Source organism: Sminthopsis crassicaudata, chromosome 3, assembly GCF_048593235.1.
Source record: "Sminthopsis crassicaudata isolate SCR6 chromosome 3, ASM4859323v1, whole genome shotgun sequence".
NCBI lineage: Eukaryota > Metazoa > Chordata > Mammalia > Dasyuromorphia > Dasyuridae > Sminthopsis > Sminthopsis crassicaudata.
This window is the reverse complement of record NC_133619.1, coordinates 644,349,563-644,376,945: the sequence shown is the minus strand read 5'-3', so window position 1 is coordinate 644,376,945 and position 27,383 is coordinate 644,349,563. Positions and strand designations below refer to the sequence as shown.

General features: G+C 44.8%; 1 protein-coding gene across 1 annotated transcript in view; it reads right to left on the bottom strand.

The window, feature by feature from the left end:
• Positions 1-8,446, bottom strand: part of LOC141564946 (uncharacterized) — a 28,387-nt gene extending 19,941 nt beyond the window's left edge. The window contains 3 exon segments of the mRNA XM_074307814.1: positions 2,112-2,228; positions 2,902-2,989; positions 7,186-8,446. Coding sequence (XP_074163915.1) covers positions 2,112-2,228; positions 2,902-2,952 — 168 coding nt within the window. The 5' untranslated portion in view covers positions 2,953-2,989; positions 7,186-8,446.
• Positions 8,447-27,383: the final 18,937 nt, after the last annotated feature.

Here is a 27,383-nt window from a genome sequence, read left to right as displayed (position 1 = left end):
TTATTAATTCTTAATCTTTTATAACTTCACTGACTTCCCCTTGCTGAATTCTAAATTTCTCTCTCTCTCTCTCTTTTCTCTCTCTTTCTTTCCTGAGGCAACTGGGGTTAAGTGACTTGCCCAGGGTCACACAGCTAGGAAGGTTAAGTGTCTAAGGCCAGAACTGAACTCAGGTCCACCTGACTTCAAGGCTGGTGTTCTATTTACTGCGCCACCTGGCTGCCCTCAATTCTAATTTTTAAGTAATAATTTTCTTTCTGTATCTCCTTTTCCAGTTGGCTGGCTTTCTTTTCATAATTTTGTTTTTTCTTGGATTATTCTTAATTTTTAAAATTTTCCCTCAATTTCTCTCATTTGAGTTTAATTTTTAGTGTTGTTTTTTTTTTAAGCTCTTCTATGAATTCTTTTTGCATAGGTGAGCATCTGACATTACTCTTTAGGGGAGGAAAGACCTTTTCACTTCAGCTTCCTTCTCTATTCCCATAGCAACTTTCTGTGGAAGAATTCCTTCTCCTTTACCTGTGCATTTGTTTTTTTTCATTTATAGCAGCTTGCTCTTATAACCACCTTTGGGCTTGGGCTGTGGAGCATGGTGCATTTGGCGTCCTGTCCTCCCTCAGTTCTTCCCCTCCAGCCTGCAGCAGAAGCCCAGACCTTCAGGGCCCACCTGTGCCCCATCCTGGTGCATTGCTGCCTCGTGGCCCGTGCACTCCCTGGCATGGGCTGGTTCCTTCTGGGCCAGGGCAATGTCTGGGCGTTCCTTGCCAGCCCAGTCCCTTGGTCTTCCTCTTCTCAGAGGCCACACTTCCTGCCACTTCCATCAGCACCAGACCTTCACCTGTCCAGTGGAGCTAGTCTGGAGGCACCGGACCTTCGAAGGCCAAAGGTTCTCCCAAATGTCGTCCTTTGGGTCTTCTGTTTGACCCCAACTCCTGCTGAGTTTTGCTTCTCTTCGTTTTCGCCAAAGCTCTATGTTGTCTAGGGCATGTGGGATTTTCCTCCTCCACCATCTTCCCAAGATCCTCTCCTGAGACAGAACTTGAACCCAGCTTCCTGGCTCCTATTGAGATTGTGTGACTGGACATCTTGGGCTCAAGCTCCCAGGTAAGCACAACTGGCCTTAGGGAATGCTGCCTGCTCCCCTTCAGACCTCATCCCACTCAGGGCTTCATCTGAGCCCCAGCCCTTATGCCAGATGGGCACCCTCATAATGCCCCCTGGCCCACCCCGCCTCTATGGCACACAGCCACCCTGAACGTTCGGCTTTTGTATTCCTGAACTCTCAAACTCCTTAAGGTGATCCCACCTTTTGCCATTTTTTCCCTCAGTCTCAGGACGCAGACCCTCATGATCCCCAGTCCTTTAACCCTGTTCCTTCCCAGATCAGCATCTCAGTACAGGCCACACCTCCTCCCTTCCCAATCCTACTTGTTGGTGCACAAATAAACACCTTCCTCTGGGCTCTGACCCCTTGCCAAAAGCTGCTGGGAAAATGCCCCAAGCAGAATTAGACCAGTATCAGACGGGGAGACACTTTAATCATCAAACATGTTAACAAACATGAGACTAAGCCGCTCTTCTCAGATAAATGGTCAAAAGTTATGGACAGCTTTTCAGAGAGGAATTTCAAAGCCTTCACAAGCGTAAGGAAAAACCCAGATACACGAACCACAAGGGCAGCGACCGTTCATTTCATGCTCTGAACGTGGCAAAAATGACCAGACTGGCGCCCATCGGTGCTGGGGGGTGACAGGAAGAAAGGCACACTAGGCCGGCGCTGGACAGTGTGGACTCGGGAGAATACAGCTCATACCCTTTGAGCCCCACGGCTGGATTCATCCGCCAAGAAGTCATGGGTAGGAAGGAAAAAGCCCCCAGACTCCCATAGATTCATGGCAGCCCTTTCCCCGTGGAGAGAAAGTGGTAAGAAGGAACTGTGTGTGGCGAGGACTGATGCGTGGCGAATAGAAAAGCACAGAAAGCTCTTCTGCGGCCATTCAAATGGGAAAATAAATAAAACTAGAAAAATGGGGGCGCCAAAACACCGGTGAACGCTGCCCAAACAGGGATGAGGAGCGCCCCAAGGGAAAGCAGTCGGGGAGTTCTCCTACCCTCCTGCAGAGATGGGAGGCCCACGGCTGTTGGCTGTCCTTCGGGTTTTCGGACTTTCTCATCGTGTTGACCGGTTGTTCCGATTTTTTTCCTCGTGTTTTCTTTTTTTCTTTTGTCTGAAAAAAAAAAAAAGTGTTATGGGACCTGGGGTGTTGGGGGAAAATATAACAGAAAAAAAACAAAAGATATCAATAACAACACTTAAAATACAAAAATGTGTTAAAAGAAACTGTAAAATTTCTTTTGTTTCGGGTTCAGAGAATCCTGATTTGACCCGTATGAAGTGATGAAGAAAGAAACGAGTAGAGGAAAGCAAAAGGCAGGAACAACCAATGAACAGAAAGCTGTGCGGGTCTGAGCGCGCTGGCTGACGCCCCCACGTGGCTCGGAGAAGACGGCCTAGACTTCTGGACACCTGAAGAACTCGCTCTCTTGGCTGGGCAGATTTATTCTAGAAGCTTTTTTTTTTTTTTTTTCTCGAGGCAGCTGGGGGGTGGTTAAGGACAAAAGGGGGAGGAGAAGAGAAAGCAGACACTTCAGAAAAAACGTGGTTTTGTTTCTAGAGCTGAAGTCTGGTCACTTATGTTCCTCCTCTGCCCACAAACCCCAGGGCCACTGCCCTGAAGATAAAAGCTCTCCCTCTTTTAAGCCTTCCTGCTGCTTTCTGCCTTGTCCCCATGCTCCCTTTCTAGCCTCATCCTTCGTTTCTCTCCTTGCTGATTTTTCCGACCTCCTGCCCGAATGGGAAGCATCAGGCTGAGGCCCAGGAAAAAAAGGAGCCCCACTCACCTGGGATCTGGTGGCTCGGAAGCCCCACGTCGGTCCCTGCTCACCCTCCATGCTCCTCCCCTGGCAACGGACAGCGTGGGGCAGCCGGCTGCAGAAGGAACGCAGAGTCACGAAGGAGCCCTCCGCCCAGCCGAGGTCCCAGGAAACGAGCGGGGAGCCTGGGACCCCCGCGGGCCGAGTCTCTCCAAAGAGCGCCTGCGCCAATGGAGACGCTTCTCCCGTCGGCCCCAGAGGACAGAGACCGAGAGCAGCACTAGGCGAGAGAACCCCGAGGGGCGCGGCGGGAGCCGGGGGCCCAGGTGAGAGCGGCCCGAGGGCCTGCGCCCAGAGCCGGGCTCTCCAGAGGTTCCCAAGGCACAGCCTTTGTCCCAAGCTCAGAACCGTTAGAGAACCCCGGCCTGACCCTTCGTGGCCCCTCTTGGAGCCTTCCTGGCCATGGTGCTGAGCAGCTGGCAGAAGGGGGAGGGAGTCTCCAGGCCCGGGGTCCCACAAACTGGGTTTGGGGCGGAGCTGGAACCGCCCTACTTTGGGACGCATCTGTGATGACAGCCAGGTCAAAGGCCATCTCCGGGTGAAGTCATTAGGTGGAGAAAGGGGAGTGCGGGCCACTCGGACCTCCCCCTCCCCTCCTCCCCCCCTCCCCCCCCCGCTCGGAGGCCAGCACCCAAGGGGGTGAGGGGGGCGTAAGACCCCCTCGGGGTAACGACACTCACACAAGTGCCCAGGCCTGGCCCAAAGGCTGCCTCTTTATTTCCAGAAAGGGCCCTCGTGGGCGGCAGCAGGCGCAGTAACCCCCCCCCCCTCCGGGGGCCAGGGCCAAAGGCAAGGGTTCGAATCCCATTAAACACAGGCCTGTGGGCGCACCCAGGGAGGCGCCTCCCGCACAACAGGGCCCAGCCCCAGGAGGCCTCGCCTTGGCCCCAGAGGGGACACCAACTGCCCCAGGAGCCATGGCCGCCCAGGCTCCACAAACACCTCTAGGACACAAGGAGAGGGCGGGGTCCGAGGAGAGGAGGGGGCGGGCCCACCAAGTGGGAAGAGGGGGAGGGGCAGTCTTTTTCTCTAAATCAAAAGTAGGCGGGGCCAAAGGCCTCCTCTCCCCACCCCTCCGACTGGCTTCCCCCTTCACTAGGAGGGGCAGAGCTGCAACTGGGCGCCCTAAGGACCTGCCCCACGCGCACGCGCACCCAAGCACCCGCACAATAAATTCCCCCCCCCCCCGCCCCTACTCCCAGACCCTTTTCGGCCTTTTCTTTGTGCCCGCTAAGCTGGTCAGAGCCTGGCAGACGGACGGGAGGGGGGGGGGCAGGGCTGAGGGCTCCCACCCCGCCCGGGGCACTCCCTCCCCCGCCCCCTTCCATCTGGTATTAAGCACCACAGACAGCTCAGGCGAGGCCAGAAGGTGCCTCCCAGATCCTCAGCCACCTGCCTGCCCCCTCCTTCCTCCCCCACCTCTGCAGATCCCCAGCTAAGAGCCCCTCCCCCCACGCCAGCCCCAATTATTCCGAGAAGCCCGGCCCCTCCGCGCAGCCCCCCAGCCGCCCCTCCCTCCCCCAGCACTCCTGCTCCCCCAAGCCCAGCCTGGCAGAAATAACTCCCCATTACCAGGCGGAACCCCCCCCACGGATTCCCCCCAAGTTTAATCCCCCTCCCCATCCCCTGCCCCGCACACAGTATAGGCCGGGCAGCCCTGGCAGTGAGGGCGGGAGGGGCAGGAGGAGGCCTTGGAGGGGAGGCAGCCAGGGGGTGTCCAGCCCAGCCAGAGGTGCTGGAGAGGAAGCTGCAGAAAGAGTCCAGGGGCCTCCACCACTTTGGGGCTTGGGCTAAAGGCCAGACCAGCTACCTCCCTGTCCCCCAAACTATTCCAGGTGAGGGACAGGACCCCATCGAGGTGGGGCGCTCTAGGGGGCCTTACCAGGCCCAGCCTTGTCACCACCGCCCGGTCCTGGCCGCCTCAGGAGGGAACCCCAGCCCTTAGTGGAGTTCTGTGGCTAAGGACCAGTAGCCGCGCCCCGGCTGAGAGAAGCCCCCCATTCGGAAGCCGCTAGGACCCCAGGGCAGAGCAGGGACTGGGTAGGAGGCCGAGGCTCCATCCCTCCCACTACCCGACAGGGACGGAGTCAAGCAGGAAGTGGCTCGGAGCAGGGCAGCCGGCCCCCACCCCTGCTCGGGACCCCAGGGAGCACCAAAGGCCGAAGAACAGCTCCCTCCGCCAAGAACTCGGGCAGAGGCCCAGGCAGCCTCCAGTGAAACAGCGCAGAGGCTGGAAGGCCAGCAACACACAAATAGCAGCAAGGCCCCAAAAGCCCAAACCGCCATAAAAACCTGCTGCAGGGACACAGACTGGGGCCACAAGCAGGGCCTCAGGGCCAGGAAGCCTGGGCACAGCCCGAACTTGGAATCCAGAAAGAAGGAGAGCTTTAAAAACGTTTTGTATTTTAAAGGAAAAGATGGATAAGAAATGAAAACACCGGGAAATGAGAATTTTAAGTGGAATGAGTAACTTGGAACAAAAACTACAAAACCTCCTCCGAGGCGCACACAGATGTTTGGCCCATCAGAGAAAGAAGGGAGAAATGGGAGGGGGGCTGAGAGGGAGCATCCACGGAGGGCTGCTTGTTCACTATGGCTCTGAAACACTCAAACTGTGGCAAAAGGCCGGGAGAAAAAGCGCCAGGAAAGGCAGGGCTTCTCTTAACAAAACCAGCTGGAAAAGGCCGGGGAGAAAAAAATCTGGCAATCCGGGGCCTACCTGGAAGCTCCACCTAAAGGAGCCACCTTTCGAGACATCTTAAAAGAGGTTGCCCGAGTTCTGGAACCAGGGGGCAAAGGGCACACCAGGAGCCCACCAGACACAGCTGAAGAAGCCCCCAAGCAAAAAATGGCAGTGACAGCTAAAATCTGGAAGACTTGGGCCAGAAAGAGCCAAGCCCACTGCTAAGGAGCCCCCCTCCCCCCACCGCACAGCACGTTAAAGAGCCGCCGCTGGGACCGTGGCCACCAGCACAGGAACCAGCATCAGCAAGGTCCTTGGGGTGCCAGCCCATCCCGGGGAAAGGGACTTTCCGCAATCCCGAGAAGCCCCAACCCTGGAAAAACAAGTCGGTCACTCCCAGAATCCTCACACGGGCTTTACCCTGGGCCAAGCCCTCTGGGCCAACACTGGCAGGGGGTCTTCCCAGGACCAAGGGGGAAGTGCATTGACACAGAAGGACCGGAAGGGTCCCTTGGGGCTCGGTCACCTCCATCATCCGAGGAGCAGAAAAGGCGGAGAGCCTGGCTTGGGGAGGGAGCGGAGCAAAGGAAGGACGGGACAATCTCTCCCAGAACAGGGGTGTCCAAGTAGGAGGGGGGAGGGGACCCAGGGCCTCAGCTCAGTTCCACTACTCAAGGGAAAAACACCTCCCCCCCAGAGAAACGGGTATAAAAATGCCCCAACAGAGAGAGAGAGAAAAGGGGGGCGCCCAGGGAGACTGCTTGTTAAGGATGGCAGAAACGCTTGGTGCTCTTTGGGGTGACGGAGAAGAAGCGGCCTGGCCTGGCAGGTCCCGGGACTGGGCCAGACGGCGGTGAGAAAGGAGGAGGGGAAGCCTGGGAGCCCTTCGGGAGCTGATGGGGGGGCCCGCCTCCCGAGAGGCCCCAGACTCCGAAGGAAGACGGCAAGGGCCCACGGCGCAGCTTCCATTGCCTTCTCAAGTGTGGCTGAGAGGGAAAAAGCATTTAAAAAAAGCTCCCGGACTTTCAAGAACTAGAAATGTGAGGTCAGAGGTCGGCAGAGGTGTCAGGTGGACAAAGCCGAACTGCTCTCCAGAGAAGATTCCCCCAATGGGGTTTAGAGAGATGGGGGTCCAAGGCGGGGCCTGGAGGGGGAGGGGGGGAGGGAAAGGGGGAGGACAAATGGAGGAGGGAACACCGGGAAACCCCTGGACTCACCCCCCCCAACTCTGACACACTCATCCCCTCCCCCACAGTAACTCACACCCAGCCCCTCCCCCACTGATACATTCCCACAGGCTCCTTCCCACCACACACACACACTCAGACCTTCCCACACTGACACACTCAAGCACACACCTGCCACAACACACTGCCACACACTTGGCCCTCCTACCCTGACACACACACACTTACCGCCCACAACACTCTCCGGCACATTCGGCCCCTCCCACAGGGTGACACACCTAAATACCCAGCGAACAGTTCCCGGACACACTCACCCCTGCGCTTCCCCACCCCCACTCCCACTTCACTCACTGCCCCTCACGCCCCACCCACAGCGCTCACCTCAGACAACCCACAGCCCAACGGCCGGCCGGCCCACGGCGAAACTGCGCACGCGCCTCGGGCGCACGACCGGAAGCAAGTAAAACGTCCGCCAGACCAGGAACAAAGCCGAGGGGCGGAATCGCTCCCCAGAGTTCCGGGGGAGGGGGTATTTCCGATCAGCCTTCTGGGAAATGTAGTCCTAGATCAGGCTGGCACACAGTATGGGGCATTCTAGGCGGCTGGGCGGGGCCGGACTTTCACTTCCTCTCAGCCCCCATTCCCCACCTGGCCGTGGGGAGAGTCCGACTTTCTGGTGGAGCCGCCTCAATCCAAGAAAGCTCCGCGGGCGGCCGCCCTATCCCCCAGGGCCTTCACCCCTTTACTGAGGCAGCGGCCCCCGGCGAGCTGAGCCGGGGGCGGAGCCTGGATGAGAGGCAGCCGCCCTGGCTCTCGGGTTGGTTCAGAAGGTTCCCGCGGGAATGCTGGGAGCGGGACTTGGCGGAGGCTGAGGCTGTTTGTCCATCACTCAGAGGGCGGTGGAAGCCCCGAACGGCCGTTCTTGTCCGACCACCGACCGCGAGAGGCGGGATCCGCGCTCCCTCTCATCCTCCACTCCTCCCTACCCTACCCCCCCACTTCGCACATCTCGGCGTCCGTCCCGGGCTTTCCAAGTCTTCGGCCGTGGGAAACCTCCTCGGACTGGGCGAGACCCGCCCCCCGATTCACCACCCTGGTTAAGCTTCTGCTCGGCTGGGACCCAGGGACCTCGGGACCTCCAGAGGGGCCAGGCCTCCCGCAGTGCAGGCCCACCCTTGTTTTCTAGCGGGAGAGGAGAGCGCGCGCGAGAGAAAGGACTTAGGGTCTAGAGGCCTGCCCCGCCTTCGCCTCGTACCTATCTGCCCGGGCCAGGCCCCGCCCCTCCCGCCCCTAGTAAAGAGCAGGACCCGCCTACTCGGAGCACGGAGGGGCGAAGAGCAGGCCCCGCCCCCACCCTCTCAGAACTCCCGCCCTCGCCCCGCCCCTAGCGAAGAGCAGGCTCCGGAGCCCGGGACCCGAAGAGGGGTGAAGCGGGGCGTCCTGGGGAGCAAGGGAGGTTCGAAGGGAAGAGTCTCGCGAGAGTAAAAAAAAGTTACCCAAAATTCCGCCGAGATTTAAACTAGTCCACCCCTCCCCTCTCATTAGTAGACCAATTTGCTTTCCTCCTTAATAAAGGTAAAATGACCTGTGGACTATAGAATTGTTTCAGAACCAAACTTTACGATCAATAAAGTGATTCGGGTACCTACCTACTGGATCCGCCTCTGCCCGGGGTGCCGCCAGAACCCCCGCTCTCCCCGCTCCCCTCCCCTCTTTTAAGGGAAGCGCAGCCTTGGGGCGCCCGGCCCTCTAGCTCAGTGGCTCGGGACTCCGCCCGGTGCGCGCTCCGGGTGGGCGGAGCTTCCTGGGGTAATCCAGCTGTCTGGGAAGTGTCCCGGGCTGCGGGACCGGCTTTTAGGCGCTAAGGTCTGAGGCTCTGACGTCACGTTCCAGGAGCGGGGTCTGGCAGTTCCCCTGGACTTGGTTTCGTCTGCAAAATGTCTGGAAGCCGACGGTGCAGCTTCGGGGCAGCCGGGAACCCCCGCACCCGAGTCTCCCCACCTCCTTGGGGAGGCGGCGAACCTCTGGGACGGGCTCCTTGCTCTCGAGATACGCAGCCCCCGTTCTGCCCGGCAGAGCAGGTGTGTCCCGGTTCTTCCTCCTCCCCCCAGCACCACTTCCAGGAGGAAAAGAAATGGAACAGAGCCCCTGGCAAGTGTCAATTCCAGGGAAATGGGGCTGCCCGAAGAGCGCGGCAGAAGGAAACTTTGGGGAAGAGCAAAGAGATGGGGAAAAGGCTGTGGGAAATGGGAGGCCTTCAAGGGGGGCCTCGGTGAGGGCCCAGCTGAAACTAGGGAACCTTCATTGTAGTGGACTCGGCTCGTAGTTCTCGCTGTCTCCACTGGCAGCACTGAAGATCACTTGGAAGTAGTTCCAGGTCAAGGCTTGCCCTTGGGATTCTCCCCTTCCCCAGACCTTTGCCCAGTTTCCTAGAAGTGACCTTCAGTGTAGAGAGAGAGTGGCAGGTAGAGACTTCGGTGTGTAATATGCCCTTTTTTAATGCAAAAACCACCACCACCACTACCAAACCCTTCAAAAACCGCCAACTGTCTCATTTTTTAAGCATTAAATTCTTTTACTACACGTTGCTTTTTGAATCATGTAGGGAAAGAAAAAGGAGAACAAAGGGGAAAAACCATGGAAGAGAGAAAAGTAAGGAAAAAAAGAAAAGTGAACAGAACATGCGCTGATTTACATTCGGACTCCTTAGCTCTTTTTCTGGCTGCAGACGCATTTTCTGTCCAAAGTCTGTCGGGATTACTTTGGATACCACGGAGAAGAACCGAGTCCTTCACAATTGATCATGGCACGTTATTGCTGTTATTGTGTACTATGTATTATTCCTGGTTCCGCCTGTTTCCCTCAGCATCAGTTCTTGTAAATCTTTCCAGGACTGTCTAAATCGGCTTCTTCGTCACTTTTTAATAGAACGGTATTATTCCATTACCTTCCTTTAGCACCACTTGTTCAGCCATTCCCCAGTGAATGGGCATCTACTCATTTTCTAATTCTTTGTTACCACAAAAAGAGCTGCTCCATTGTTGCACAGGTGGGTTCTTTTTTTCTTATTCTTTAAAAGAAAAAGTCTATTTTGGGGGTTCCCCCCCAAAAAAAACCAAAGTGTTGAGTCAATCTACTTTTTGTACTTTCTTTAGCCTCTTTGCCAACAGCCTTGAATGGACCATTTTTCTTAAAGGCTTTAGAGATCTCACGTTGCTTTCCCTTGGCTTTGGGGTTGATCATCCAGTATGTTGGAGACCCCAAGATCAGGAGGTAGAAAGCCTGATGCCCTTGTTCAGAGCAGCTGATTTTGGCTCATCACCACCCTTGTTAGCTCCCTCAGCTCTTCCAGCTTTAGGCACAGCAGCTTCCCCTCTGGGTTGCTATGCGGTCCCCTTTGCTTTCTGGCCTCCTGTGGTGCTTCGGAGGCTGCTCGGACTTTGTTTCCTTATGACTTATGTTTCCCCACTACTTTCATTTCTTGGCTTCCTCGGGAACCTTCCTCTTGGTCAAAGCTTCTATAAGTACTTTCTTCTTAGTTGAAGGAACGCTTTTCTTGGGTGAAGCCTCTGCAGACACCCTTTTTTTAGTCAAAGCCTCTGGAGGAACCTCCTTTCCCGTAGGAGGAAGCTCTGAAGAAAACTTTGCATGTTCACAGGTTCTATAAGCCTTACTTTGTCCGATTTGACAAGTGCTGTAGATTTTTTAGGGCCAATTTGGCCTTCTCTTTAGACACTAACAGAAATCGCCCCCTGACCTTAGTAGGGATAGAGTTTCCTTGTTTCATGAGCTTCTCCATCTCTGATACCCTTGGTCAGACTTTATTTCAGCAACTATCAATACAGAACCCTCCAGGAGGGTGAAATCTTTGTGATCTCCAGTATGTGTGCTAGACAAGTCCCAAGAGGGTCAGACAAACATCACTCATCGTAGCTGACAAGGTAAGAGTCAGAAATAGGGCTAAAGCCAGAACATGCTTTTCTTGACTAGCTAGAAAGGCCAGAATGCAGGCATTGAGGCAGAGGGCTTCAGAGCCTTATAATAAGTTTCCATCATAGGGAATGCATAGTAGAGGACAGTCAAGAGATAGAAACTGTCATGCTGGAGAAACTGAGTCAAGATAGAGCTTAGAGAGTTTTTAATATTTTATTTGGATTTCTGAGAGGGAGAGATTTTCTGGGACCAAAGGATCCATTTTGGGCCCAGGGCTGATGTCTTAAAGCTTTCAGCAACAGCAGCCTCAAATGTGAGATTCCAAGGAGTTATATATAGCTCCAAGATCAGGGAGAGAAAGAGGTGGAGTCCAAACACTGGTAAAGGCAGGAATTTCCAAAAAGAGACCATCAATCCAATTCTGACAGGGTGAGGAATGAGGACCATAAATTCTTGATAAATGAGGACTTAGGAGCCTGGATGTCTGAACTCTCCCTTATCTTGGATTATACATTTACAATTTATGACTCTTTTGAAATGCCAGATGGCCAGATCTCCACAGCCCTCACTACTTCAGTCCCAATAAACAGGAAAGAGGAGTTGCAACCCCAGGGATTGAGGAGACAGAACAATAAAAGGGAAAGCTTTTAAGATGCTGTGGGGCTGGGTTGGGTGGAAGACATTTCACTTATAGATGATGTGGCATTTAAAAAGTCCAAGAGAGAGACATAACTTCTGGGTAGCGAGGCATTTTATTAACAATGTTAGCACTCTCAAATGCCTAAGACAGCCATAGCAGTGGGTTCACAGCTCATATGCCCTTGGAAGAAGAATATCAAAAGAGATAATATTTATAAAACTTGGCACACAATAGGCACCATATGCTTGTTAACTGGTATCATTGTTACTATGATTTTGACACTCTCCACCTCAAGTCTACCTTCCTTTATAAATTTTCCTCCCCCTCTCTTTATATATATACTCATTTCCCAGTATTCCTTCTCTGAGTATAGCTGATTCTGTCCATCATTGGTCAATTGGAACTGAGTTAGATCTTCTCTTTGTCGAAGATATCCACTTCCATAAAAATACATCCTCATACAGTATCGTTGTTGAAGTGTATAATGATCTCCTGATTCTGTTCATTTCACTCAGCATCAGTTCATGTAAGTCTCTTCAAGCCTCTCTGTATTCATCCTGTTGGTCATTTCTAACAGAACAATAATATTCCATAATATTCATATACTATAATTTACTCAATCATTCTCCAGTGGATGGGCATCCATCCATTTTCCAGTTTCTAGCCACCACAAAAAGGGCTCCCACAAACATTTTGGCACATACAGGTCCCTTTCCCTTCTTTAGTATTTCTTTGGGATATAAACCCAGTAGTAGCACTGCTGGGTCAAAGAGTTTGCACAGTTTGATGACTTTTGGGGCATAATTCTAGATTGCTCTCCAGAATGGTTGGATTCTTTCACAACTCCACCAACAATGCATCAGTGTCCCAGTTTTCTCACAGCCCCTCCAACATTCATCATTATTTGTTCCTGTCATCTTAGCCAATCTGACAGGTGTGTAGTGGTATCTCAGAGTTGTCTTAATTTGCATTTCTCTGATCAATAGTGATTTGGAACACTTTCATATGAGTGGAAATAGTTTCAATTTCATCATCTGAAAATTGTCTGTTCATAGCCTTTGACCATTTATCAACTGGAGAATGGCTTGATTTCTTATAAATTAGAGTCAGTTCTCTATAGATTTTGGAAATGAGGCCTTTATCAGAACCTTTCCCAGTTTGTTGCTTCCCTTCTAATCTTGTTTGCATTGGTTTTGTTTGTATCAAGGCTTTTTAATTTGATGTAATCAAAATTTTCTGTTTTGTGATCAATAATTATCTCTAAATCTTCTTTGGTCACAAATTCCTTCCTCTTCCACAAGTCTGAGAGGTAAACTATCCTATGTTCTTCTTATTTATTTATGATCTCATTCTTTATGCCTAAATAATGGACCCATTTTAATCTTATCTTTGTATGTGGTGTTAAGTGTGGGTCCTGACTAAAAATTATCACTTTTTACAGAGGTTATGATGATATAGAAAACTCTAGACCATCAATAAAAAATAATTAACAACACTGAAATAAAGTTGAAACAATTGGCAATGTTGCAGGATATAAAATAGACTTACATAAATCATCAGCATTTCTATATATGACCCACAAAATTCAATAGGAAGAGCTAAAAAAAGAAATTCCCTTAAAAATAACTATAGACAAATAAAACTCCTCAGACATCTACCTGCCAAGATAAACTCAGGAATTATATTAACCCAATTACAAAACACTTTTCACACAAAGTCAGATCTGAATGATTATTGGTAGGCCAAGACAAGATAGTAAAAATGATACTTCTATCTAAATTAATTTGTTCATTTGATGCCATACAAATTTAACTGCCAAAAAGTTGTTTTATAGAGTAGAAGAAATAATTACAAGGTTCATATTGAAAAAAAAAAAAAGACCAGAATATCAGGCAGTACCATAAATAAAAGTGAAGGAAGGAGGCCTTGGGCAGCCATAGGCACCTGGGCTCTGCCAAGGCATATGACCACATTATTATTAGGCACTTTCTACCTATTTCCACAAGTCAAGTTCTTGTAGTGATGGGGTTTTATCCTCTGGAGCTGCATTCTCTCCTGACCAATCCCAATGACTCAATTCTCTGTGTTTGAGAACTGAGGCCTTTATCAAAAAACACTGTAAAAATTGGCTCTAAGCTTTCTGCTTCCCTTCTAACCTTGGCTGCATTGGTTTTGTTTGTACAAACAAAAGCTTTTTAACTAAACATAATAGAAATTATCCATATTATATTTTATAATGTTCTCTATTTCTTGTTTGTTCATAAATTCTTCCCTTCTCGGAAGTAACAAATTGGGAAAATATTTTTAAAAACAAAGGTTCTGACAAAGGTCTCATTTCCAAAATATATAGAGAACTGACCATAATTTATAAGAAACCGAACCATTCTCCAATTGATAAATGGTCAAAGGATATGAACAGACAATTCTCAGAGGAAGAAATTGAAACTATATCCACTCACATGAAAGAGTGTTCCAAATCACTACTGATCAGAGAAATGCAAATTAAGACCACTCTGAGATACCACTACACACCTGTCAGATTGGCTAAGATGACAGGAACAAATAATGACGAATGTTGGAGGGGATGTGGGGAAATTGGGACACTAATACATTGCTGGTGGAGTTGTGAAAGAATCCAGCCATTCTGGAGAGCAATCTGGAATTATGCCCAAAAAGTTATCAAACTGTGCATACCCTTTGACCCAGCAGCGCTACTACTGGGATTATATCCCAAAGAAATACTAAAGAGCGGAAAGAGACATATATGTGCCAAAATGTTTGTGGCAGCTCTTTTTGTTGTAGCTAGAAACTGGAAGATGAATGGATGTCCATCAGTTGGAGAATGGTTGGGTAAATTGTGGTATATGAAGGTTATGGAATATTATTGCTCGGTAAGAAATGACCAGCAGGAGGAATACAGAGAGGCCTGGAGAGACTTAAATCAACTGATGCTGAGTGAAATGAGCAGAACCAGAAGATCACTGTACACTTCAACAACAATACTGTATGAGGATGTATTCTGATGGAAGTGGAAATCTTCAACATAAAGAAGATCCAACTCACTTCCAGTTGATCAATGATGGACAGAGGTAGCTACACCCAGAGAAGAAACACTGGGAGGGGAATGAAAATTGTTAGCACTAATATCTGTCTGCCCAGGTTGCATGTACCTTCGGATTCTAATGTTTATTGTGCAACAAGAAAATGATATTCACACACATGTATTGTATCTAGACTATATTGTAACACATGTAAAATGTATGGTATTGCCTGTCGTCGGGGGGAGGGAATAGAGGGAGGGGGGGGTAATTTGGAAAAATGAATACAAGGGATAATATTATAAAATATATATATATATATTAAAAAAAAAAAAAATTCTTCCCTTCTCCAAAGATCCGATAGGCAAACCCTTCCTTGTTCTCATAATTTGCTCCTAGTATCACCCTTTACATCTAAATCATGAACCCATTTCAACCTTCTCTTGATATAGCATGTGAGATGTTGCTTGGTGCCTAGTTTCTGCCTTGAGACTAGCTCCAGGACTTATTTGAGGAGAAAGTATAATGTAGAACAGGCAGAAACTTTGATTATTGAAGGTTAAATGTCATTTATTGATCTAAAAGCTAGGGTTTATATACTCTTTAAACTAGTATTGCAATAATACCAAGTCTCTCTATGCTACATAATGTATATATTCCATCATTGTATTGTAGCTAGACAGTGACTAAATAGTAACTAGCTATAATGATCTGGGCATAAATCAGCTAGGTTGGGATGCCTTGTTCCTGTTCCATGCATTCATCACCAAAGTTATATTTAATTTATATCAAACATGACTTCCAGCCAAGATGGCGGCGTGGAGGCAGACAGCTGCTTGAGCTCCTCGTTTTCTCTCAGAACTTACTTCATGACAAGCCTCTGACTTAATGCTTGACCCAGAAAGAAATCCACAAATTATCACCAAGAGAAGACATCCTTGAAAGTCGCCAGAAAAGGTCTGTGTTTGTTCGGGGGAGGGTCAATCAGACTGGGCGCAGACTGAGGGCAGACAGCCAGAGCAAGACAGGCAGCTCACACAGCTCAGACCAGAGGGGGAGGGGTGTGATCTCTGCCGTTTCTGTGAAAGGGCTTTTGCCCCAGTGTGGATGCTCCGTCTTGGCAGCAAGCCAGGAGCGGTGGAGAGGGTGTAAACACTGGAGGTGAAGATTAAAACCCCAGAAAGCCAGTGTCTCTCAGAGCCCGGCCACCCCCAACCCCCACCTGGACTGACTCGGTGCGTTCTCAGAGCCTCAGAGCGCAGATTCAGTACAGTCATTGCTGTTCTGTTAGTGGCTCTCTGCTGCCCTACCCCCAGTCTGTAGAGGAAGCCCATTAATACCATCCAGCCCTATCCCCCGCAAAACGGACCAATTGTTTCTCTTGTCAGTTTGTTTTCTTTGATTCCTACTCTGACAAAATGAACAAAAAATTCAAAAGGGCTCTAACCATTGACAGCTTCTGTGTGGAGAGGGAGCAGACTTCAAATGCTGAGGAGACTAGGAACAGAATGTCCCCAGATGTATCCCCTGGGAGGGATATAAGCTGCTCCTCAATACAAAAGAACCTCATAGAGGAAATCAAAAAGGCTCTCACAAGAGAGCTGGAAGAGAAATGGGAAAAGGAAAGGGAAACTTGGCAAGAGAGCCTGGAGAAGTCATCCCATGCATTCAAAGACAGAGTGGATAAAGAAATCAAATCATTGAGAAACAAGATTAGTGAGCTGGAAAAGGTAAACAACTCCAAGGAAAACAGGATTAGTGAGCTGGAAAAGGTAAACAACTCCAAGGAAAACAGGATTAGAGAGCTGGAAAAAGAAATCAGCTCTCTAAAAAATAAAATGGATAAAATGGAAAAAAATTCCATAGAAGATAAAAACTCAATTGGACAATTACAAAGAGATATAAAAAAAGTGAGTGAAGAAAATACATCATTGAAAATTAGACTGGAACAAGTAGAAATGAATGACTCAAGGAAAAACCAAGAGGGAGTCAAGCAAAACCAGAGAAATGAAACAATTGAAAAGACTGTCAAATACCCTACCAGAAAGACAACAGACCTGGAAAACAGATCCAGGAGAGACAATTTGAGAATAATCGGACTCCCTGAAAAATGGGAGGAAAAAAAGAGGTTGGACACCATTTTCGAGGAAATTATCAAAGAGAACTGCCCAGACGTTTTGGAAACAGAGGGTAAAATAGACATTGAGAAAATTCATCGATCACCTACTGAAAGGGACCCTAAAATCAAAACGCCAAGAAATATAGTGGCCAAGTTCAAGAACCATCAGACAAAGGAAAAGATATTGGAAGCTGCTAGAAAAAAACAATTCAGATATGGAGGATCCACAATAAGGATAACCCAGGATCTAGCAGCGTCCACATTAAAAGAACGCAGGGCCTGGAACATGATATTCCGAAAGGCTAAGGAACTTGGTATGCAGCCAAGAATAACTTACCCTGCAAGAATGAGCATCGTTTTCCAGGGAAGAAGATGGACATTTAACGAAATAAATGAATTCCATCTATTTTTGATGAAAAAACCAGACCTACATAAAAGGTTTGATCTTCAAATACAGAACTCAAAAGACTTCTAAAAAAGGTAAAAAGAAATCTTGAGAACTATACTTCTGTCAAAAAAATATGTAAAGAACATATGTACAATTTGTCTTAGAAACTAGAGGTGGAAAGGAGATTATATCATAAAAAAGTATAAAGTGGTGGTACTACATCTCATGAAGAGGCAAAGGTAACCTATTATATCTGAGAGAAAGAAAGGAGGGAGATGAACATAGCGTGTATCAATAGACATATTCGATTTATGGTGAAACTTCTTCCACTTCATTGAAAAGTGAAAGGGAAGGAGTAAGCTAAGGGGAAGGGAATACAGTAATTTCGAGGAAAAGGGGTAAAATAAGGGGAGGATCTTTAAGGTGGGGGAGGGATCCTAAAAAGGGAGGGCTGTGAAAAGCAAGTGGTGTTCACCAGTTTAATACTGGATAGGAGGGTAAAAGGGAAGGAAAGGGGAAAAGCATAAGCAGGGGTTAATAAGATGGCAAGCAATATAGAATTAGTCCTTCTAACCATAAATGTGAATGGGGCAAACTGCCTCATAAAGAGGAAGCAGTTAGCAGACTGGATTAAAAGTCAGAATCCTACTATATGTTGTTTACAGGAAACACACCTGAAACAGGATGAGACATTCAAATTAAAAGTAAAAGGGTGGAGCAGAATCTATTATGCTTCAGGCAAAACCAAAAAAGCAGGAGTAGCCATCCTCATCTCAGATCAAGCAAAAACAAAAATTGATCTAATTAAAAGAGATAAGGAAGGGCATTATATCCTGCTAAAGGGAAGCATCAATAGTGAAGCAGTATCAATATTAAACATGTATGCACCAAGTGGTGCAGCATCTAAATTCTTAAAAGAGAAATTAAGAGAGCTGCAAGAGGAAATAGATCTCAACCTTGCACTATCAGAATTAGATAAATCAAACCACAAAATAAATAAGAAAGAAGTCAAAGAGGTAAATAGAATACTAGAAAAGTTTGATATGATAGATCTTTGGCGAAAGCTAAATGGAGACAGAAAGGAATATACTTTCTTCTCAGCAGTTCATGGAACCTATACAAAAATTGATCATATACTAGGGCATAAAAACCTCAAAATCAAATGCAGTAAGGCAGAAATAGTAAATGCATCCTTTTCAGACCATAATGCAATCAAAATAACATTTAATAAAAAGCCAGGGGAAAATAGACCAAAAAATAATTGGAAACTAAATAATCTTATACTAAAGAATGATTGGGTAAAACAGCAAATCATAGACATAATTAATAACTTCACCCAAGAAAATGACAATAATGAGACATCATACCAAAATGTGTGGGATACAGCCAAAGCAGTAATTAGGGGAAGTTTTATATCTCTACAGGCCTACTTGCATAAAATAGAGAAAGAGAGGGCCAACAAATTGGGTTTACAACTAAAATTGCTAGAAAAGGAACAAATGAAAAACCCCCACACAAACACAAAACTTGAAATTCAAAAAATAAAAGGTGAGATTAATAAAATGGAAAGTAAAAAAACTATTGAATTAATTAATAAAACTAAGAATTGGTTTTATGAAAAAACCAACAAAATAGACAAACCCTTAGTAAACCTGATTAAAAAAAGGAAAGAGAAAAAGCAAATTGATAGTCTTGAAAATGAAAAGGGTGAACTCACCACTAATGAAGAGGAAATTAGAACAATACTTAGGAGCTACTTTGCTCAACTTTATGCCGATAAATTCGATAACTTAAATGAAATGGAAGAATACCTTCAAAAATATAGCTTGCCCAGATTAACAGAGGAAGAAGTAAGTAGTCTAAATAGTCCCATCTCAGAAAAAGAAATAGACCAAGCTATTAACCAACTTCCTAAGAAAAAGTCCCCAGGACCAGATGGATTTACAGGTGAATTCTACCAAACATTTAAAGAACAACTAACTCCAATGCTATGTAAACTATTTGAAAAAATAGGGATTGAAGGAGTCTTACCAAATTCCTTCTATGACACAGACATGGTACTGATACCTAAACCAGGTAGATCGAAAACTGAGAAAGAAAACTATAGACCAATTTCCTTAATGAATATTGATGCTAAAATCTTAAATAAGATATTAGCAAATAGACTTCAGAAAATCATCCCCAGGATAATACACTATGACCAAGTGGGATTTATACCAGGAATGCAGGGCTGGTTTAATATTAGGAAAACTATTAGTATAATTGACCATATTAATAATCAAATTAATAAAAACCATATGATCATCTCAATAGATGCAGAAAAGGCATTTGATAAAATCCAACATCCATTCCTACTAAAAACGCTTGAGAGTATAGGAATAAATGGACTATTCCTTAAAATAATAAGGAGCATATATTTAAAACCTTCAGTAAACATCATATGTAATGGTGATAAACTAGAACCTTTCCCTGTAAGATCAGGAGTGAAACAAGGTTGCCCACTATCACCATTACTATTCAATATAGTACTAGAAACTCTAGCCTTGGCAATAAGAGCCGAGAAAGAGATTCAAGGAATTAGAGTAGGAAATGAAGAAATCAAATTGTCACTTTTCGCAGATGACATGATGGTATACTTAGAGAACCCCAAAGACTCTGCTAAAAAGCTATTAGAAATAATTCAGAATTTTAGCAAAGTCGCAGGATACAAAATAAATCCACATAAATCCTCAGGATTTTTATACATTACCAACACAATCCAACAGCAAGAGATACAAAGAGAAATTCCATTCAAAATAACAGTCGATAGTATCAAATATTTGGGAATATATCTACCAAAGGAGAGTCAGGAATTATATGAGCAAAATTACAAAACACTTGCCACAAAAATAAAGTCAGATTTAAATAATTGGAAAGACATTCAATGTTCTTGGATAGGCCGAGCGAATATAATAAAGATGACAATACTCCCCAAACTAATCTATTTATTTAGTGCTATACCAATCAGACTCCCAAGAAACTATTTTAATGACCTAGAAAAAATAACAACAAAATTCATATGGAAGAATAAAAGGTCGAGAATTGCAAGGGAACTAATGAAAAAAAAGTCAGAGGAAGGTGGTCTAAGTGTACCTGATTTAAAGCTATATTATAAAGCAACAGTCACCAAAACCATTTGGTATTGGCTAAGAAATAGATTAGTTGATCAGTGGCATAGGTTAGGTTCATAGGACAAGATAGTGAATAAAAATAGCAATCTAATCTTTGACAAACCCAAAGATCCCAAATTTTGGGATAAGAATTCATTATTTGACAAAAACTGCTGGGAAAACTGGAAATTAGTATGGCAGAAACTAGGCATGGACCCACATTTAACACCACATACTAAGATTAGATCAAAATGGGTCCAAGATTTAGGCATAAAGAACGAAATCATAAAAAAATTGGAGGAACATGGGATGGTTTACCTCTCAGACTTGTGGAGGAGGAAGGAGTTTGTGTCCAAGGGAGAACTAGAGACCATTATTGATCACAAAATAGAACATTTTGATTACACCAAATTAAAAAGTTTCTGCACAAACAAAACTAATGCAAACAAGATTAGAAGGGAAGTAACAAATTGGGAAAAAATTTTTACAGTTAAAGGTTCTGATAAAGGCCTCATCTCCAAAATATACAGAGAATTGACTTTAATTTATAAGAAATCAACCCATTCTCCAATTGATAAATGGTCAAAGGATATGAACAGACAATTTTCAGATGATGAAATTAAAACTATTTCCACTCATATGAAAGAGTGTTCCAAATCACTATTGATCAGAGAAATGCAAATTAAGACAACTCTGAGGTATCATTACACACCTGTTAGATTGGCTAAGATGACAGGAACAAATAACGATGAATGTTGGAGGGGCTGTGGGAAAACTGGGACACTGATGCATTGTTGGTGGAGTTGTGAAAGAATCCAACCATTCTGGAGAGCAATCTGGAATTATGCCCAAAAAGTTATCAAAATGTGCATACCCTTTGACCCAGCCATACTACTACTGGGCTTATACCCCAAGGAACTACTAAAGAAGGGAAAGGGTCCTGTATGTGCCAAAATGTTTGTGGCAGCCCTTTTCATAGTGGCTAGAAGCTGGAAGATGAATGGATGTCCATCAATTGGAGAATGCTTGGGTAAACTATGGTATATGAATGTTATGGAATATTATTGTTCTATAAGAAATGACCAACAGGAGAAATACAGAGAGGCTTGGAGAGACTTACATCAACTGATGCTGAGTGAAACGAGCAGAACCAGAAGATCATTATACACTTCAACAATGATACTGTACGAGGATGTATGCTGATGGAAGTGGATTTCTTCAACATAGAGAAGAGCTAATCCAATTCCAATTGATTAATGATGGACAGAACCAGCTACATCCAGAAAAGGAACACTGGGAAATGTATGTAAACTGTTATTTTTACCTTCTGAATCCAATTCTTCCTGTGCAACAAAACATTCGGTTCTACACACATATATTGTATCTAAATTATACTGTAATATATTTAACATATATAAGAATGCTTGCCATCTGGGGGAGGGGGTTGGGGGAGGAAGGGAAAAAATCTGAATAGAAGTAAGTGCAAGGGATAATGTTGTAAAAAATTACCCATGCATATGTACTGTCAAAAAATGTTATAATTATAAAATAAAATAAAAAATTAAAAAAAAATTTATATCAAACATGTTTTCCTGATGCTTACATGTTCATATAGGTAGCTTCCAAATCTAATACATCTTTGTGTGAACAGCACTTGTTTGATCTAATAGATCAATACATCCTATTCTAAATTTTAGTTTTCTAAAAGATGTGTGAGCCTACTGCAACTCAGTCCAAAGCTGCACAGATAGATTGTTAAATAGATTAATAATATAATATAATAATAATATATAGTATAATAATAATATAATAATAAAATAATATAGATTGTAAAGCGATAGTCACAGCCTAGCTGAGTTCTTATGTCTAATTAGTCTAATGCATCCCCAATTACAATTACTGCAGTTAGCAGAGTAACCAATTTGTGTTCAAAACCAACTTTTACAAGGCATTGTGCCTTAAATTTTTTGCCAATTCTTATGAAAACTCTGCAGTTTGTACAGAATCTCTCACAACATGCACTGATTCTGTAGAAGCTATTACAGAAGCTATAAAAAGATACAAGAGATACAATAACAAACATAATGTGATTAAAATATCTTTTTCTATGAACCCTATATATATATAAAGAAAGAAATACCATCCTCCTATAACCTTCTTTCTTATTCCCAATATACATGTGACCAGTCCCACAGGTTGATTTCCCATCCATAATTCTAACCCAAGATGGATTAGCTACAAATATCCATAACTCAGTATTCTTGTCCTTTTCATTTCTTATTTTTTTTCACCTGCTGCTCCTTCTAGCAGAAGGATTATCAGCAAGAGAGTCCAAATTGTTGTTGGATAATGTCTGCAACTCCATAGCAACTCTTTTGAATCTCCTTTTTCCATGTCAGGTCCAATACTTGTGCTTTTTTACACAGGTCCTTGTATCACATGGATTCCTATTTGAATTGGTTCTTTCTGCATCTGCAAGTACACAAACAAAACCTTCACTCTATCTTAATGATTTATGTGGCTCATTCCATTGCCCTGTTTTGGGAGCCTTCCACATGACCCTTCCTAACAAATCTCTGTTAACAGACACTTTTCTGTTCCTCAAAGAAATGTTCTGTAGGGGAGAATCCTTGCTCCTTAAGCATCAAACAATTCAGAGTATATATAACTTTTACCAGCCTCATATGGGGCTTATCTCCATATCACACTTTTTGTTTTTGCAGGAGCATTTCAATGTCATGGTCCTTTCATTCAATAATTGTCTGTTCTTGTGTATTATATGGAAGGAAGGCCAAGCTAATGTTCAATAGTATAATATAGACAAAACTGCTCAAATTTAGACAATGTATAGGCAGGACCATTATCTATTTTTAAAGAATAAGGAACACCTATGTAAGCAAAACTTAAAAAAAAAAAAAAAAGACTGAGATGCAGTTGCCAAGAACTGGTGAGCCACCTGGGTAAAAGAGAAGATACTGTGAAACCTTGGAAAAGGAACTATCTAAAAAAGGTGGCTCTAAAAGCCTATCTAGTATCCCAGGATGATATATTTTAAGAATTGGGATGAAATACCAAAATGTGTAGGAATTAAATACTGTTGTTTTGTCTAGGCAGGTGCCCCACTCACATGGAGGAGCTGTCCATCCCCAGAGGGCTAGATTTAAATTGAAATGAGCCTTCTTTAGGGCTCAGCAATGTCATGTAAACAACATTGTAAAATTCTGGCTTTTAATACAGTCTGCTATCCTCTTATGGGAGAGTTTACCCCTTTCACATTTACAGTTAAAACTACTAATTCAGCATTTCCTGCCATCTTAACCCTAAATTAGACTTTTTTCTTTTCTTTCCCCTTTCCCTCTTCCCCAGTATTTTACTTATGAGTACTATTTGCCTACACAGTACTCCACCTTTAGAGACCCTCCCCCCATTCTTATAACTTTCCCCTATTATTTATCATTGATTCACATTTTCTCAATTTCAGACCTTGCCCATAAAGACCCTGGATCCCTGCTCCTGAATCCTGATTAAAAATGTGGTAGTTCAATTTAGTCCCCTGATAGAGTCAAATGTTCTGTTTGCCCTGAAGACCCATTCTGGATGTGGGCACCAAAAACTCCTACCTGGCTCTTTCTCTCTCCCGCCTATCCTCCAGGCTCTTGGGCTGCTGCTCTATCAGACCCTAGGTCCTGGCTTGCTATGTCCAGGTTCCTGTTAGGGTCACCAAGCCTAAGCTCTACCAGAGGGTCCCAAGCAACCTCCCCAGCTCCTAGGTAGACCTCAGGACACAGTCATGCTGCTTTCCAGGCTCTGTCAACCAGGAGCCTTCTGTCACTGCAGTGTCCCTGATCTTCCTATCGGGAGCTTTGTCAGAACATCTTTCTCTCAAACCTTACCTGGGCTCTCCTTTCTCAGGTCTCCAACTTCCTTGCCGCCCCCTCCCTTTTAGAGTCCTCAAACCTCCCATCTACACTCTCCTTACACTAGGGGATTGGATCCCAGGCTTCCCCAGCTTTCTCTGGTACCTCCAAATAGAGCCATCCTTCCATCCTCAACATTGATTAGCCTCCTTTCTTCCTGGATCAAGCAGTCAGTCGGTAGTGAGTCAGGAAGGTGGGATGGCAGAGTACCAATAGGAGGCAGAGCTCTGACACTCTCATCTCACCTGGGATCCCAAAGGCTTTTCGCCTGCTGGGTCTCTGTTACTGGATGAGAGAGGGGAGTCATTTTCCTGTTCAGATCCTTTTCACTTCCAGGCCTGCCCCTCCCTGCTACCTACAGTGTTCTCTTGATTCTGCTCATTTCACTCTTCATTTGAAGTCTTTTTTGTCTTTCTAAGACCACTGAGCTCACTTGTCACAGCCCAGGAGTCTCCATCACAGCCAAACACCACAAACTTGGTCTGGGGTTCTCTGATTGATGGGGATCACTGCAATTGCCTATTTTTTTAAATTTACTTTTTAAAATTTTTTCATTTTTAAAATGGCAAAGAGCCATTTTAAACATCCCATCCAAACAGCTGAATGTCCTTCCATCTTGTTTTTACTCACCACTTTCTTTCTCAAGCCCCCTTTTACCCTATTCCTGTGTCTATTTTCTCTCACTCTCCCACTCCCAATACTAATCCAGCTTCAAGTCCCTCCCCCACCCAATCCCCCACTTTTCTCATGTCTATGTATTTAGAAGACTTTTACATCCTTTCCAATGGATACATTGTTTCCTCTACAATTCAGAGAGGAAGGTTACAATGTTACCAGCTCTCTACCCTCCCCCCACCTGCTTTCTTGGTTCTAGTTCTTCCTCTTGTCCATTTTTTATAATTGTTTCCTTTTACCCTTTCCTACCCCATCCTACACAATTCAGCCCCAACCTTTGAAACTACCTACAGTTATACTGATAACAGTTTCATATGTATGAGTAAATAGTTTCCTTTAATGAGTACCTTGGAATTAGTCTTTAATGTTTTCCTTTTTTTCTGGTTCTTTTATATTCAATTTTCCATTGAGTTCTGCTCTGTTTATTACAAATATATGAAAGATTTTCAGTTTCTCAAACGTCTATTTTTCCCCCTCATTTCACATTATATTTCAGATTTCTGGGTAAATTATTCAGGCTGTAACTCCAGGTCTTTTGTTCTTTGAAATTTAATGTAACCAAACCTATGGTCTTTTAGAGTACAAACTGCTGGGTTTTGTGAAAATCCTCAGTATTCCTGGTATTGAAGTCTGTGTTCCCTTGTTGGATTGCAGTATTTTCTTCTTAACCTGGGAATTTTGAAACTTTGATAGGATATTCTGTTAAGTTTTCCTACATTGATATCTTTTCAGTTGGTGAACATTAGATTTTTTTCTCTTTTCACTTTTACCCTCTTGTTCTGGAACTTCAGGGCAATTTCCTTTCATAATTTCTTGTAATATTTTATCCAGAATCTTTTTAAAATAATCACTTTGAGGTAATCTAACAATTCTTATATTGTCTCCCCTTGTTCTGTTCTCCAGTTTTTCTAATGAGATGTTTCAGATTCTCTTCTATTTTTTGGTGTCTTATAAGGTAATTCGATTCTTCTGGTTCAATTCTGTTTTTTCAAGGATTTTTTTTTAACCTCTTTCAAATTGAAAAACTTTCAAAATTTTCTTTTCATAATTTCTTGGATCGCTTCCCCCCCCCCCCCAGTATTTCTTTGATCTTTTATTTGATTTTTGAATTCATTTTATGTTCTTCCAGGAACTCCTTTTGGACTTGTTTTATACCTTTGTTGTTACTCTTTGATATATAAATGACTTCTTTTTTAACCTCACTCTGAATCTCCTGCAGCTTCCCTGAAGTTCTCCCAAGAAATCGTGTTCTTGTCCCAATATAGACTCTCTCCTTCCAGACTGCCATCCAAACTCAATCTCCCTAGAGGCAGCCATGGTGGCTCCTTATATCCTCCAAGAGAATGGGTTTGTGGGTATTCCAAAATAAAAAGCTTTATTTAAAAAAAAATAATTCAGTAGAATAGCTTCTTTTTTTTATAAAAGTCCCAAACTTTTATATTACAAAATTACCAAATCATAACCACCCTAAATTCATTTGCTAAATCACAGGAAACAACTCAATGACCAAGCTTTCTTCCTGGTTAACAGGGGAGAAAGCCCAGCATGACAGAGATGACTCAATGATATGAAAAACTCCCTAACCATTTCATCACCCCTCCATTCCTCATTGCTCCTTTATTATCAAATATGTCATGAGCATTTGGCCAATGAGTGACCCTGATTGCTGGTCCATGACCATCCTCATTGGGCCATGTAGATGTTTTGAAATCCATTTGTCAGGCCTCCAGCTTAATAGACCAATGACCAGGTTTCAATTGTAGTTAGAAGAGGGAGCAAGGATTATGGAAATGTCAGTCTGTCACCTTCATGGGGGGAGGGGCCCTAGGGACAAGAGGGCAACAATATTACTCTTGTACAAAAAATAGCTCAGACATATTCTAAAGGGAACAGCCTGCTCTAAAATGTCACCATTAGATCTGTGGCTTAACTGCCTATACTCACCTACCTCTTAATTGGACAGGGATCAGTTATATTGGATTAATAAGACGAATTTTTTTCTTTCTTCCTGAACAGGCAGACAAATATTTAAGGATTCAGTTGTATGATGATTTGGGAAGGGGGGAAACAGAGTTTAGATACCTCCATTACTCTCAATGGAGATGCAAATGGTTGGACTGGCCCCTAGAAAGAATAGTTAAAGGGTATGAGCTAGACACCTGGGCTCAAGATGGAAATTGGGGATATAGAATCCCAATATATATGTTGAACAGGATAATTAGACTTAAAGCAATTGTCGAAATTATTGCCAATCATACTGCTAAGGCATTAGATCTTTTGGCTGACCAAACTACTCAAACTAGAGAAGCTGTTTTACAGCACACACTTGTGCTGGATTATTTGTTGGCTGAAGAAGGGGGGGGGAGTTGTGTAAAACTAAGTTTATCAACATGTTGTATAAAGATTTCTGACAATGAAAACCTAGTGAAAGAAATCACTATCAATATTAGAATATTGGCTCATGTTCCTATACAGACGAGGACCTCACTGTTTAATACTTCCTGGTGGTCCTAGTTTTGGGGGAGCTGGTGGAAGCAGCTTCTTTGGTTTGGCCTTATAGCGCTTAGTGGTGTTATATTACTTCCTATCTGCATACCTCCTTTGATCCGATTGGTAATTAGAATAATCCAAAACTCATTATCTAGAATGATTAGTTTGGAATAGAAAGCTGTAGGGGCTGTAAGATTGATGGTGTTAAAAGGACATGGGTGGGAGCCAGT